This window comes from Cydia amplana, chromosome 24 (genome assembly GCF_948474715.1).
Source record: "Cydia amplana chromosome 24, ilCydAmpl1.1, whole genome shotgun sequence".
Lineage (NCBI taxonomy): Eukaryota > Metazoa > Arthropoda > Insecta > Lepidoptera > Tortricidae > Cydia > Cydia amplana.
The window spans coordinates 769,925-783,512 of record NC_086092.1 but is presented as its reverse complement, the minus strand read 5'-3'; the positions used below and the strand labels follow the sequence as shown (position 1 = coordinate 783,512).

At 40.7% G+C, this 13,588-nt stretch overlaps 1 protein-coding gene across 1 annotated transcript; it reads left to right on the top strand.

Annotated features, from left to right (window-relative positions):
* Positions 1–6,916: 6,916 nt before the first annotated feature.
* Positions 6,917–11,728, top strand: LOC134658987 (uncharacterized). The gene has a single exon (XM_063514594.1). The coding sequence runs from the start codon at positions 6,917–6,919 to the stop codon at positions 11,726–11,728; it is 4,812 nt and encodes a 1,603-aa protein (XP_063370664.1).
* Positions 11,729–13,588: the final 1,860 nt, after the last annotated feature.

Genomic DNA, 13,588 nt, shown 5'->3' with positions numbered 1-13,588 from the left:
TTTTCTATTTTTGTGTGAAAATCTTAATGCGGTTCACAGAATACATCTACTTACCAAGTTTCAACAGTATAGTTCTTATAGTTTCGGAGAAAAGTGGCTGTGACATACGGACGGACAGACAGACGGACAGACAGACAGACAGACAGACAGACAGACAGACAGACAGACAGACATGACGAATCTATAAGGGTTCCGTTTTTTGCCATTTGGCTACGGAACCCTAAAAAGGTCGCTTCCCGCTGTCTGTCTGTCTGTATGTATGCTTAAATCTTTAAAACTACGCAACCGATTTTGATGCGATTATTTTAATAGATAGAGTGATTCAAGAGGAAGTTTTATGGAGGAGGAGGTTTATGTACCTATATTAATTTGTTAACCCGTGCGAAGCCGGGGCGGGTCGCTATAGTTTGTTATATATCTATATCAGCTACCTGAAATTGGTTTGCCAGACTAGTCAATAGGCAGACTAGTTAGGTTTGAGTTTTGTTAGTCAATTTAATCTGTGTGTTACAGGTGAAGTGTACGCTCCACGCGTGTCCCGCTACTCAGACACGTTTGAGAGGTCGCTCCGAAAGTATCCGTCCGTCTCTCCCGATCGCTCTGCTGAAGTGTTTGAGCGCCTGGTCACCTACGCCATGCCGAGGACCTGTAAGTTAGTTGTAGTGTCTTCAAGGGGTCGCTCCGAAAGTATCCGTCCGTCTCTCCCGAACGCTCGGCTCCCGAGGCTAGTTACCTATTGGATATAAAGGACCAAACATATCTACTTATGCTGACACTACTACTTTTGGCGCCAATAAAGTTATGTCAATAAACTTATTTTTCCAATTTTTAGCCCGTTCCCCCCGCCAGTCCCCGCAGCGGGAGCCCGTCCGCCCCATCAAGACCTATGAAGAGACCTACAAATACAGACCTAGGGCTCCCGAAGAAGACCCGACTAGAGACAGGAGGAATGATTTAAGTCATTTGAGGTAATCTTTAAATGTTCCCTGACATTTACTATCGTAACCACTCAACTGCAGTCCTAGGGCCCGTTTCTCAAAAGCTTGTAACTTGTAATACAAGTGGAAGTCCCTTTCTAACAAATGCTGTCAAAAAGTGACATCCGCTTGTATTACAAACAAAGTTACAAGCTTTTGAGAAACGGGCCCCTGGGGCCCATTTCTCGAATGGTATTGGACTAGGTAATTATTATTATTATTAGTACACGAACTGTCAAATCGTATAGGTTACTATGGCAACACACTAATAATATTAGACTAATTAATACCGTTCGAGAAATAGGCCCCTGTACTATGGTCCACAAGTGGTTTTTGCCTGTAACTTATAATACAAGCTGATTTCACTTTTTGATGCTTTTTGACAGCTTTTGTTCGAAAGGGACTTCCACTTGTATTACAAGTTACAAGCTTTTGAGAAACGGGCTCCTGCCCTAGAAGCACGGTCGCATTTTTATCGTTTGTCACCATGCCTGTCACGTTCTAACAATTATGTAAGTGCGAAAGTGACGGGCCTAGTGATAGTCGATAAAAATGGAACCTGAACGAAGATATTCGTGTTATTTTGGACTATAGTTGGTTGGTACTACGGTGACTAGAATTTGTCTTGCAGAGAGGCTAGCAAGCAAGCCTTCGCGAGGCACGGCGACATCAGGCAGGTCCGGGAGATGAGCAGGAGGCTCCGGAAAAGTCTCAACACTATATCTTCCTATGTAAGTCTACGGTAGCAAAGATACATTGATTGAGTACACAGTCCAGGGGTGTTGCGGATGCAGATTTTTTGACATCCGCGGATGCGGATATTTAAAGGCTCACATCCGCGGATGTCAAGATTAGGTACACTTATAAAACGTCAAATATATTTTTTTGTATTTTTTTATTTAAAAATAACGAAACATTTAGTATTTGAGCAATAATATAGGTGCGTTATATTTAATAAACAGTAACTTAGCCGACTTTTCTGGATCTAGACGAGTTCGTTATAGGTAATGACGAAATTACCTAGCACTTACGCCGCCGCTAAGACGTTCCTGTACCGACTTGTTCGACATCCGCATCCGCATAAGCTCCGCATCGATTTTATGCGGATGCGGATGCAGATGCGGATGTTGAAAATAATGCGGAAGTTCCGCGGTTGCGGATGCGGATGCGGATGTTCGCAACATCCCTGGTACACACACACACATCACTGGCTCAGGGACCCAATAAGGATCCTGGCCTCTGACACAAGAGAGCGCCACTCTGCCCTATCCTGCGCCACTTCACGCCATTTGGGTATTCCGAGGGCGGACAGGTCTTTTAGGGCTTCGTCACTCCAGCGGTACCTGGGACGCTCAGGCGGACGTTTTTCCGCCCGAAAACATTGATTGAGTAAGATGCGTAAAAAATAGAAGACAGTTTCGTGCTTCAAATTTGACATGTAAACGAGATGGCGCTGCTCCATATATTTTGCGGTAACTCGGATTGTCAAAAGTTGACGTTTGATAATTCAGTGATCGTAAAACATATGGCGCACTACAGCGCCATCTGTTTAAGGATGTAAAAATAAGGGGCACGTTTATTCACAGACTTTACCTCTCTATTACAATCAATTCTCTTTGACAGTAGGTAGTTCAACTTGACAGTGACAGAGAGGTTGTATAACAAAATTTCGACTCTCTCGTTTGCGGTAGACCCTCAGATTGTGAGTAATTGTGGTAGTGGCGCCCCCTACGCAGAGTTTCGCGTAATGTTCCCTATTATTTGGTATATTCGCAGACGCACACACATTACGCTATCATACCTCGATGGCATCGACCATGAATGCGACACGCCCATACCGGAGACCTCGGAGACTGAACACGAGGAGTCGCAGCCTGCACAGGAGTTTGTGAGTGGAACGAAACCTTTTTAGGGTTCCGTACCCAAAGGGTAAAAACGGGACCCTGTTATACTGAGACTCCACTGTCCGTTTGTCTGTCACGGAACCAATAACTATATTTTCTAAAAATAATTATATTTTCACCACAACAGCTCGTAAAGGCTCTCTTTATTCTTCGAAACCTGATGAGAAAGTTGCATTTTATCACAAGAGTGGTAAAATAAATTTTGAGTAGTTTCCTCATATTGGTTGCTACTGTTGCGTGATGCAATTTTGTTTTAATTTAATTCAAAAAAGGACAAATCTCACACTACCTATTCGATTCGTTGACTATAAATGTTGAATATAAATTGTATTATAATTCAACGTCAATAATTCGGTAAATAATTATATTGTAAATACTCTCCCGTATTTATCCTTCTGAGTAGCTATCCTGCAGTCCATTAGGCAGTTGTCCCACCGCAAGCGATGAGCTATAAGCGAGTAGAACGATAAACTAGAAACGAGTGGGCGAGCGGCGAGAAGCGAGTGTTAGCTTCAATAGTTAGGCGAGTGTTCGAGTGCGACGGGCTATTACTCGCTTCACTCGCTCGGACAGTGCAGCCGAACACGCAGACGTCGCAGATTGGTCTCGCAGCTTGAGTTAAACTACCAAGCGAGCATCGCCGAGCGAGTACCGCTGAGCTAGTTTTATCTCATCGCTCTTATCTCGGCGACAAACTAGTAGAGCGAGTGTTCTCGCCGGCAGTGTGAACAGCCAGCGATGAACTTTAAATATATGTATCTCTTTTACTAACACAGGATCCCTATCTTTTGTTCGTTTCTTGGGCGAGAAAATCGCCGATAGCTAATCGCTTACTCGCTCTTGGTGGGACAACTGCCTTACACAACCTTAATGTGTCACGTTGATGTTTCAGAGCTACCCAGTGAATACCACAGTACAAGGTAAATATTAATTACATACCAATATTATAAGAGCGTATAAAATGCGCCACTCTTTCTGCGGCGGTAGCACGGTCGCTTTTGTATCGCTTGTCACCATGCCTGACACTTTCTAACAAGCATGTAAGTGCGAAAGTGACGGGCATAGTGACATGCGATAAAAATGGAACCATGCTGCGCCCGCTGATCCTCGTAAGACCCAGGGCAAATTCTAGGCGCTTATTTATTTAAACTTTATTGCACAAAATATATACAACAATGTACAAATGGCGGACTTAATGCCAAATGGCATTCTCTACTAGTCAACCATAGGGCCAAACAGAGATGCCTTCAATTGGTGCAGAGAGAGAAAATATATTGAGTGAGTTAAAAAAAGCAAACTATGCTTATGAATTTGGAACTTTCTACATGAGTTCAAAACTCGAATTAAAATTGTACTTGTATAAGTACACGGGGACTTACGAGACTATAAAGGTAACTACAGACTACTATTTAAAATTTGCAATATTTTTTACCAGTTAGTTTAAAACTACAGACTACTATTTAAAATTTGCAATATTTTACCAGTTAGTTTAAAACATAAATACTTACTCGCGATCAATAACCATAGCTACCAAGAGTCTAACTCAGCGGATTCCTTAACACCAGTTAATCATACATACATCACAAAGGCTGTGACTACAGGCAAACTATCCTTACTCAATAGTTTGCCTGAAGCTATAAGACGCGAAAACAAGAAGTCCAAATTGAAATCTATGTTAAAAAAACATTACCATGACACAATGTAGTAATTAATTTACCTACTTTAAGTTACATTAAGTTACATATTAACCAGAGACTGATGACCCCACAGTCAAACTCATTGTTGAGTTTTGCGGGGCTATGATTATAATTAAGAATATCACTGTACTTTATTAATTAAATAAATAATAATAATAATAACCTATTCACTTGTTTTCAGCCGTCGTCCCCACTGCCTCACTAGGGGTGGAAGCCAAACCATTACCCACTCCAAGCAAACGTACAGTAAGCATTATTTTGTTTCTTATACTTATAGCATATTGGCATGTTGTCTACGGGGCCAGGTCATAGACATACACTAGGAATAGAAATGGGCTTAAAATTGATCCTTGAGGTACTCCCACCGCCATCGCTATTTGGGGTCGATTTATTTTAATATATCTTTTGAGTGGCGCCTGTGCCCAGCAGTGGGACATAGACTAAATATATGAGCTAGTTTGTTATTTTTATAATATAGGTACTGTTTGATTTCTCTCTCTGGGTCACAGACAAGACATCCTCTAGACCAGCGGTCGGCAACCTTTTAGCAGCCAAGGGCTACATAGTAGTTAACGAAATTGACGCGGGCCGCATTTTGTCAATATTCGTGACTTTATCAGACATTGTCGTTTGTCAATATTCCATAAAAAATAGCCAGGGAGGCTCGCGGGCCGCAACTGACAGGTTCACGGGCCGCATGCGGCCCGCGGGCCGCGGGTTAACGACCGCTGCTCTAGATTAAGCATAGTAACGCTACCCCCTCTGCCACTTATACGGTAGTTTTACTCCATCTTCGAGTCAATCCCGTGCCGTGATTCGTCCGTGTCTTTGAACGGACCAATCACGGCACGGGACTCGCTCACCTCGTCCCCCGCACCCCCGTATTTTTGACAGCATCGGTTTCATGAAATAATTGCTCTAAACTCCGTCTAGAGGATTCCTAGTCTATGCTCTGGGTGAATACTGTCATCTAAAGTCTATTTTTTTATTCGGTAGACTGAAATGACAGTTAATAGTATGAAATGACATTTCATGTCCATACTATTAACTGTCATTTCAGTCTACCGAATAAAAAAAATAGACTTTACACAATCAAAAGCTTTAGGAAGGTCGCAGAGCACTGCATATCGTTGCCTTCATTCCCACTGTTTTTACAGATTGCAGATGTCTCTCTCTCCCCTACGCCCTCGTCAAGACTTACAACCGGACACAATTTGCCTATCGCAACCAATTCGCTAGGAGTAGATACCAAATTATCGTCCACAAGCAGACGTACAGTAAGCATATTTTCTATTAGTACATCCTACATACTCGTACATTACTAGAGTATGTACTACAGATAGTTCTACATGAAAATCATGAAATCTTAAAAATACACGATAATACATAGTAGTGCAGTGCAGTGTAAAACAGTGCCCTAAACAACTGTCCGTCAGAGGTCATCTATCAAATTCGATCGTTTTCTGAGATTTAGGAATTGGTTAGGCCAGCAATGAGACAAGAGCAAGACGCTAGGACGTCTTTATCGTGCAATACCTCAAGTTAGAAACAAATAAAGAGCCTTATGATTGGCAGCACGGAACTCTATATTGGCAACCAATATTTCTTTCCCATTCTTTTTGCAGATAGCTGTCCCTCTCTCCCCCACGCACTCGTCAAAATGTGCAACTGGAACAGATAACTTTGTAAACCCCTTAGCTAACTCTATTCCGAGATCGAAGGCTTCGCTAGGGGTTGAAACAAATCCATTATGGATAAGTAATCGTACAGTAAGTATATCCTTAAAAAAATAGTAGAAGTAATTAAAATATTATAAGTAAATAAAATAATTTAAATATTTCCCCGTCATTAAATCCTTACCTTACTTTTATAACTTTTATTATAGATAGCGGTCGCTCTTTCCCCAATCTCCTCGCAACTATCCACACGAGCTCCCGACCTGCCCAGCCCTCGCATCACCAAATCTGTCCAGACCTTCTACTTCCCAGGCAGATCCGTAGAAACCGTCACCAGCAACACAGAACTTACGAAATGTGAACCTGTTCAAATCATTACCAAAAAAAGTAAGAGCCTTAACGATTTTCGACTGAAAAGGGACTTCAAAAGTGAGATCATAGCCTGGCTTGATGACACCAGTGATCCTACAATTAAAGAAATACAAGATGTTGTGTTGAAGAATTTAAAGTTTAGGTTAGAAGGAGTACCTACGACTGGAGCTCCGAAGATTAAGGTGAAGATAGGTGATTGTTTAAAGTCTAAAAAAAGAGATTTTATAGATCTATCAAGTATTAAACTTAATGAAAAGGAACGTATTAACTCTACTCAAAGCCAATGTGCAATGAAGCTCGAAGACTTTGATGAGAACGAATTTAAATATGCTGTAAACGAATGGTTGAATAACGTGTCTCTAAAGAAACAGGGTGTTAAATCCAAACCAGTGGAAAAGGAACAAAATGTAAATTCCTTTGTTGACAGATTACAATATTTAGCAAAATCTAAACGCTACAGTGAACAGTCGATGAGAACAGAGATTTTGGGAATTCTCGATGAAGTACTAATTGAAGTTAGTGCTTGTGATAAGACAGCTTTCCTTAACAAACTTACAGACGCTTTGATGTGTAAATTAGGCGATGTTTTACTGAGTGAAACAAAAACAATAAATAGCGCGTGTAATGTTAGTAACGAATCCCATGCATATTTACATCGGAATCAAGTTACTGAAAAAGGAACTAAGGATTTTGTAGTCAAGGAAGTTACAGAAGGTTTACAGACTCAAAAAGTTCCGAATTCGGGTTTGAAGCAAACAATAGTAGATTTAGTCGATATTTTAAAAGATTCGGTAAAGAATAACATTGGATTAGAAGAAATAGCTACTACACTTCATAATACAACTAATAAGTCCGCGGCAGAAAAAGCTTTTCCTCAACAAACGGAGAAAAGTAGAAAAAAGGTTACTAAAAGACATGCAACGAATTTCAGTACACAGCCATTGACTGTTTTTATGGTTCAAAATTTGTCAAGAAATTATATTTCTAAAACATCAGGTACAAAAATGTCTCAAAACAGTATTGTCTCGGTCATGGACAGGGATATCAAGGAAAATTTAATGCGATACAAAACACAACTTGCTCAGCAGATAGACCAATGGCTTTCAGATTTAGCAATGTTAAAAGCAGAAGATAGAGATTTTAGACAAGCAGTAGTTCTTGACTTAGCCAGTGATATAGTTGAGAGACAAAAATATTTAGAGTTTAACAAAAACATAACCTCAGATATAGATGAACTCGAACATTTAAAATATCTAATATTTAAATGGGTGAAAAGGTGTGCCGGTGGGGAGAATATGGAAACTGTACATCATGCTGTAGAACTGATGGAAATGATAAGGAATATACCAGTACCAATGTTGAGCAGATCCCGAGACCTATTAAAAAAATCTAGCAGTTATATATGTTGTAAAAAGGCTCACTGTGAACCTGGTACTTCTACTGATACTAGTAAAGATAGTGTGCATAATTCTAGATCGGATTCTGGTATACATAACGGTAGAGAGTCATTAAGTTCAGCACCTTCATATATTGTGATAGATAGTGTATCTCTATTAAAAAACAAGAAAAATGATACAAGAAAACAAAAAGATCCAAAATCACCTCCAGTTAATCAGTCTAATAAACCTAATCTAAGTCGCACAATTACCAATAACAATTCTGATTTTCCAAAATACAGCATAGAAAATCAAGAGAACTCTCAAGAAACAAAAGACGAATTGAAAATTAAAAGAACATACACCCATATTCTTAACAGTTTTAATGCACGTAAAATAAATACCGAAAATGTTATTTATAATAGTGTGGGCCCATCTAACAGTATATACAAAGAAGAACACTCTAGCCAAGATAGTTTTGTATCAAGTAGATCTCAAGATGATTTGCATAAATCCTATAGCGGTATACGCTGCAAAGACCGTATTTCCGTACCTGGTATTTCTATTAGCATTACCAAAGATGACGTAAATACGTCAAAGGTAAACGTAACACGAAAGAAACATCAAAACGATTCTTTACTCACAAGCTACATAATACATAAGATTACCAATAACAAACATAATAAAAGAGACAAATTAAGAGAAGAAATAGATAAGGAAGATATACCATCGAGACGAAATAGTTCAAAGAGTGAGAAGAAGTTTAATAAAACACAAGATTCAAGCAACGCTTCTAAAGTTTTTGTCTCTTGCGATAGTGTTAATGAAGCGCAAAATAAAAATGATGGTGCTAAAAATATTAATCCTGAACCAGGACCCTCAGGGCTAGTGACTCCAGTACCTCCTCATTCAGGTAAGCCATCCAGTGCGGCTGCCCAACTTATGGCTGAGTGGCGACCACAACCAGTGTTCACTCCGCCACCGCCTGGACAACCACTACTCGAACGGGTACACGAAGAATTTAAAGAATACCTCAAGAACTGGTGCCAACAAATACCGATTCCTGCCAATACTTGCGACGAGATTGAAGTAGCAGGAAAATCTAGATTAGGCATTTTAAATGGCATTTGGAAAATGATAACGAAATTAAAAACGCAACCGGCGGTATTTCAGAACAAATTTTACTATGAAGATGTATTAGGGAAAGAAATAGATGGATTATTAGATTGTTTACCGGAATCACCAGAGTTACAAGAAAAAAAGTACGCCCTTAAATCGCAACTCCTCGATAAGATATCAGATATGAATGATTTGATTAAAGAGATAGAAACACCTGATAATTATAAGGAAATGGTCGCCCAGAAAGCTGAACTATTGAAAGAACAGAAATTAAGAAAAATCGTCAGATTAGACCGCGAGCCTCCAACGAAAATATTTGAAGAAATGCTAAAGTACTGCACTCTACACGATTACTTGACGCAAAAAGATTATAAGGAGACCAATAAAATGATAGAAAAAGCGTATCAAAACAAGTTATTGAAAGCGATCCAGGCGTCCATGGATGATTTTAAGAAAGCTCATGGCAAAGAAATGGAACAACTTTACGGTGTCTATAAAGAAAGCGATATCTTTCAAAAACTTAATAAAGTACCCTTGCCGACAGAAGACGAAATAAAGGAAAATGCTGATGAAATTCTTCTAGGACTTGAAATTGAGCAGTGGATGAAAGATTTACCAATAATTAAGAACGACGATAGTAATGAACAGCGTCAACGTGAAAGATTAAGGGATTCATTGACGAAAAAAATACATGAAATGAGAAAAAGAGTAAACATTTCCGATTGTTGCGGAGATACCCAAGTAAGACATGAGATTTCTTACTTTCTGGATATGGTTCCACTTGAAAAAGATCAAGATTTAAACATCAACAAGATGGTTGACGAGCTTACCAATAGATTAAAGAACAGACATGGGCCTGCCGGTAAAAGAAAATCGGTAGCATTCCAAGATGGGAGTCGATTACTAAACAGAAGTGATTATACTTTCGGATCTCCAGCATCAGATATTTACTCGCCTGAGGATAAATGGGCATTCAAAGGCGACGAAGATGCTCAATATAAAAGCCTTTTCCAAAATCCTCCCCTATGCTCCACTAGAATTGAGCAGCCAGGCGAATGGGACTTGGACGACGATCAAGACGCTCAATACAGAGCCATGTTTAAAGATGGCGTGCCGTGTTCTTCTATGATCGAACCACAGGCTGGTTATGGCCGAGGCTCGCCTATGCCACCAGATTTTCGCCATTCATATGATCAAGCGCAACATTCTGATCCCCCACCGTGGCAATTCAATGACAGCGCTCGAGGAGGTTCATTCGGTTATTCTCGGCGAGGTTCGGAAGAAAGATACCAATATCCTGATGAGATGGGATACCCAATGCCGCCTCGCCCGGGCACACAATCACCAGGGTTCTACGAAAGTGCAGCAGCAATGCCGAACGTTCCACCAGACAGCCAGTTCCAATCGTTACTTGGAAGTAGTATGTCTGGAGCAGCTCGTCAAGCTCCAAGAATGACGGGACAATTCAATCAATCACGGGGTGTAGGATGGATGCCGCCAGAGGAAGCATCAGGTTTCGTATCGATGCAAGATTATGGTCCACCCCAAATGTTGCCTCCTCGGCAGAGTTTCCCTAGAGAACCACCTGCATTCTCACGTCGATCTCAAATAGATCCAAATATATCACAAGCAAAAAGATCTGCAGCCCAAGGATTTATACCAATGACAAGCTACGGACACAGGGAGCCACAAGGATTTATGTCAATGCCTAGCCAACCAGGTGAAATTCAGCCTTCTTTCCATTCATTTCCTCCAAATGAATTCATGCAACCACAACCTGCGGCGTTCATTCCCGATAATTCTCGTTCCTCGAGAAGATCAAAAATAGGATCAAATATTGATCCTAGTATGCGACAAGGATTACTGGAAGATAGTGTTGAAACTGATCATAGTATGCGACAGGGAGGACCATTTGATGTATCAATTCAAATTCACGAAGCTCCTCGTCCACATCAGCAACAACAAGTTGATGGACCAAATCCATTTGTGTCAATAGTAAGTCAACAACGACCGAACGAGTCTTTGGGAAATCGGAACAGATCCGTTCGGCAACCGACCCAGAACCAACCTTCTATAAGAATGTCTCCAGCTCGAGATCGAACTGATCTGGATGAAATTCAGGCGGCACAAAGCATGAGCGCCCATCACTTGTCTCATATACGAGCAGGATTACAAGTACCAAGTGGCCAGCCTTCACGTCACACTCCAACCGATAGGATGACAGAAGCGGCCAGCAGAGAACCCTCATCATCACAGAGAGCTAGATTAGCTCCAAACGCGCCTTCACCAGAAATAAGCAACCAACCAGCCTTTTATTCAACTCCAATCCAACGAAGCAATCCACCACCTCATAATATAAGAGAACGTCGGCAGATGGAAAAAGAAAGAGTTCCAGCTAGGAGACTGGACATGGACGCAGAAGAGGCTGACGAAGGCGAGGAGAGGTGTCACTGCCGGCAAAGATTTAAGCAATGGAAGGGACATAATTGCCAGACTTGTGATGATTGTTTACAAGAAAGATTCTATTTTTATCCGTACCCGTATCCGTATATGTATCCGCCGTTTGGAAGACAGCGGCCGCCGTATCCACCACATTGTAGAAGATAATATAATAAAAAAGTTTGCAAGAAAACGCGCTTCAAACGCATCCAATTTTGGAATAAAAACTAGACCGGCTCGCATAGCATCGATCCACTTCCAGTACCAAGCTAATATCCCATCGAACTTTTGTGTAAAAGAGATAAATTACACGACAAAATACGGACTGTTTTTATTATAGTTTTCTGTGTTATGTTAACTCATTATTTATCAATATTTATTCCAAAATTAATTTATTTACTTAGGTATCTTTGGAATGTGTTGTATGTTTTAGTTATGCAGTACAATATATTTAAATAATAAATCCCAAAAATAATTATCAGCGTTTTTGTTTAAAATAAGCGTGGCAGTGGAGACAGGGGCGTATTTTGAAATTTGGCGCCCCGGGCCAATACGTTTCGCCGCCCCAAAAGTCAAGGAAGAAAAACAAAATGCAGTTCGCTAGGGGCGGCATACGCCGCCCCATGCCGCCCCTGAGGGTTGGCGCCCCGGGCCATGGCCCGGATGGCCCTAGGGTAAATACGCCCCTGAGTGGAGACGGGTGAAATTGTATCACTACATAGTATAAAACAAAGTCGCTTCCGGCTGTCTGTCCCTATGTATATGTACTTGGATCTTTAAAACTACGCAACGGATTTTGATGCGGTTTTTAAATAGATAGAGTGATTCAAGAGGAAGGTTCATGTACCTATAATTTGTTAACCCGTGCGAAGCCAGGGCGGGTCGCTAGTTTGCTATAAGTATTATTGGTCTATCACTTATCTCATGTGGTTGGAAAAAGTATCGCCGGATAAGTAGGTAAGTAGTTACAGTCGCCATCAGACATATCGGAGCGCCCGAGGTGCTCAAAAATATCTGAACACGCACTCTAAAGCGCCTTGACAATAGGTTGTTCAGATATTTGTGATTGTGAGCGCGTTGGCCGCTCCGATATATCTGATGGCGACTCGACTGTACTATAAATAAATTAGGCATATATGTAGGGATACATTTATTGACCGTTAACGTTTATATTTAGTTGAGATAATAAGCGCGGGTCAAGAGGTGATAGCGGACGCTGTAACGGTTTCTTTTGGGGGCAATATGGCTGACTTTTTAAGTGGGTAGACACTGTCTAAACTCTATTGCACTTGGTAGCACCAAAATGAGGCAGCGCCACTAGAGTTAGACCAAGCTATTTCTTACATAATTTCATAGTATGGCGTTTAAAATAACACTTGCACAGTTCGTGCTGTTAAAATCGCTGCAGACTTAGCTTAGTCTAACTCTAATATCATTCAAGTAGGTTATATTACTTAGACGAAAAGTTCATCCATGTACGGTCGAAGATTTGAATTTATGTATGATTAATAATGTTATGAACCATTTTGTACCTTTTGTCATAGGGGCTGTCCATAAATTACGTCATCTATTTTTGACGATTTTTGATCATCCAAAAATCGTGCTTCGAATGACCCCGTTTCCTCCTACGTGTTGCTACCATCAACCGACGTCCAGACCCCCCCTAATTTGAAATGACGTAATTTATGAATAGCCCCATAGTGACAATCAATATTAAAGTCGCTAGAGACCTCATACTATTATCACTCTGACAGGTACAAAATGGGTCCGAAATTAAAATCTTTGACTGTAGCTCCCTACGAAAGTGCTTTTTAGGGTTCCGTACTCAAAGGGTAAAAACGGGACCCTATTACTAAGACTCTGCTGTCCGTCCGTCCGTCCGTCCGTCTGTCACCAGGCTGTATCTCACGAACCGTGATAGCTAGACAGTTGAAATTTTCACAGATGATGTATTTCTGTTGCCGCTATAACAACAAATACTAAAAACAGAATAAAATAAAGATTTAAGTGGGGCTCCCATACAACAAA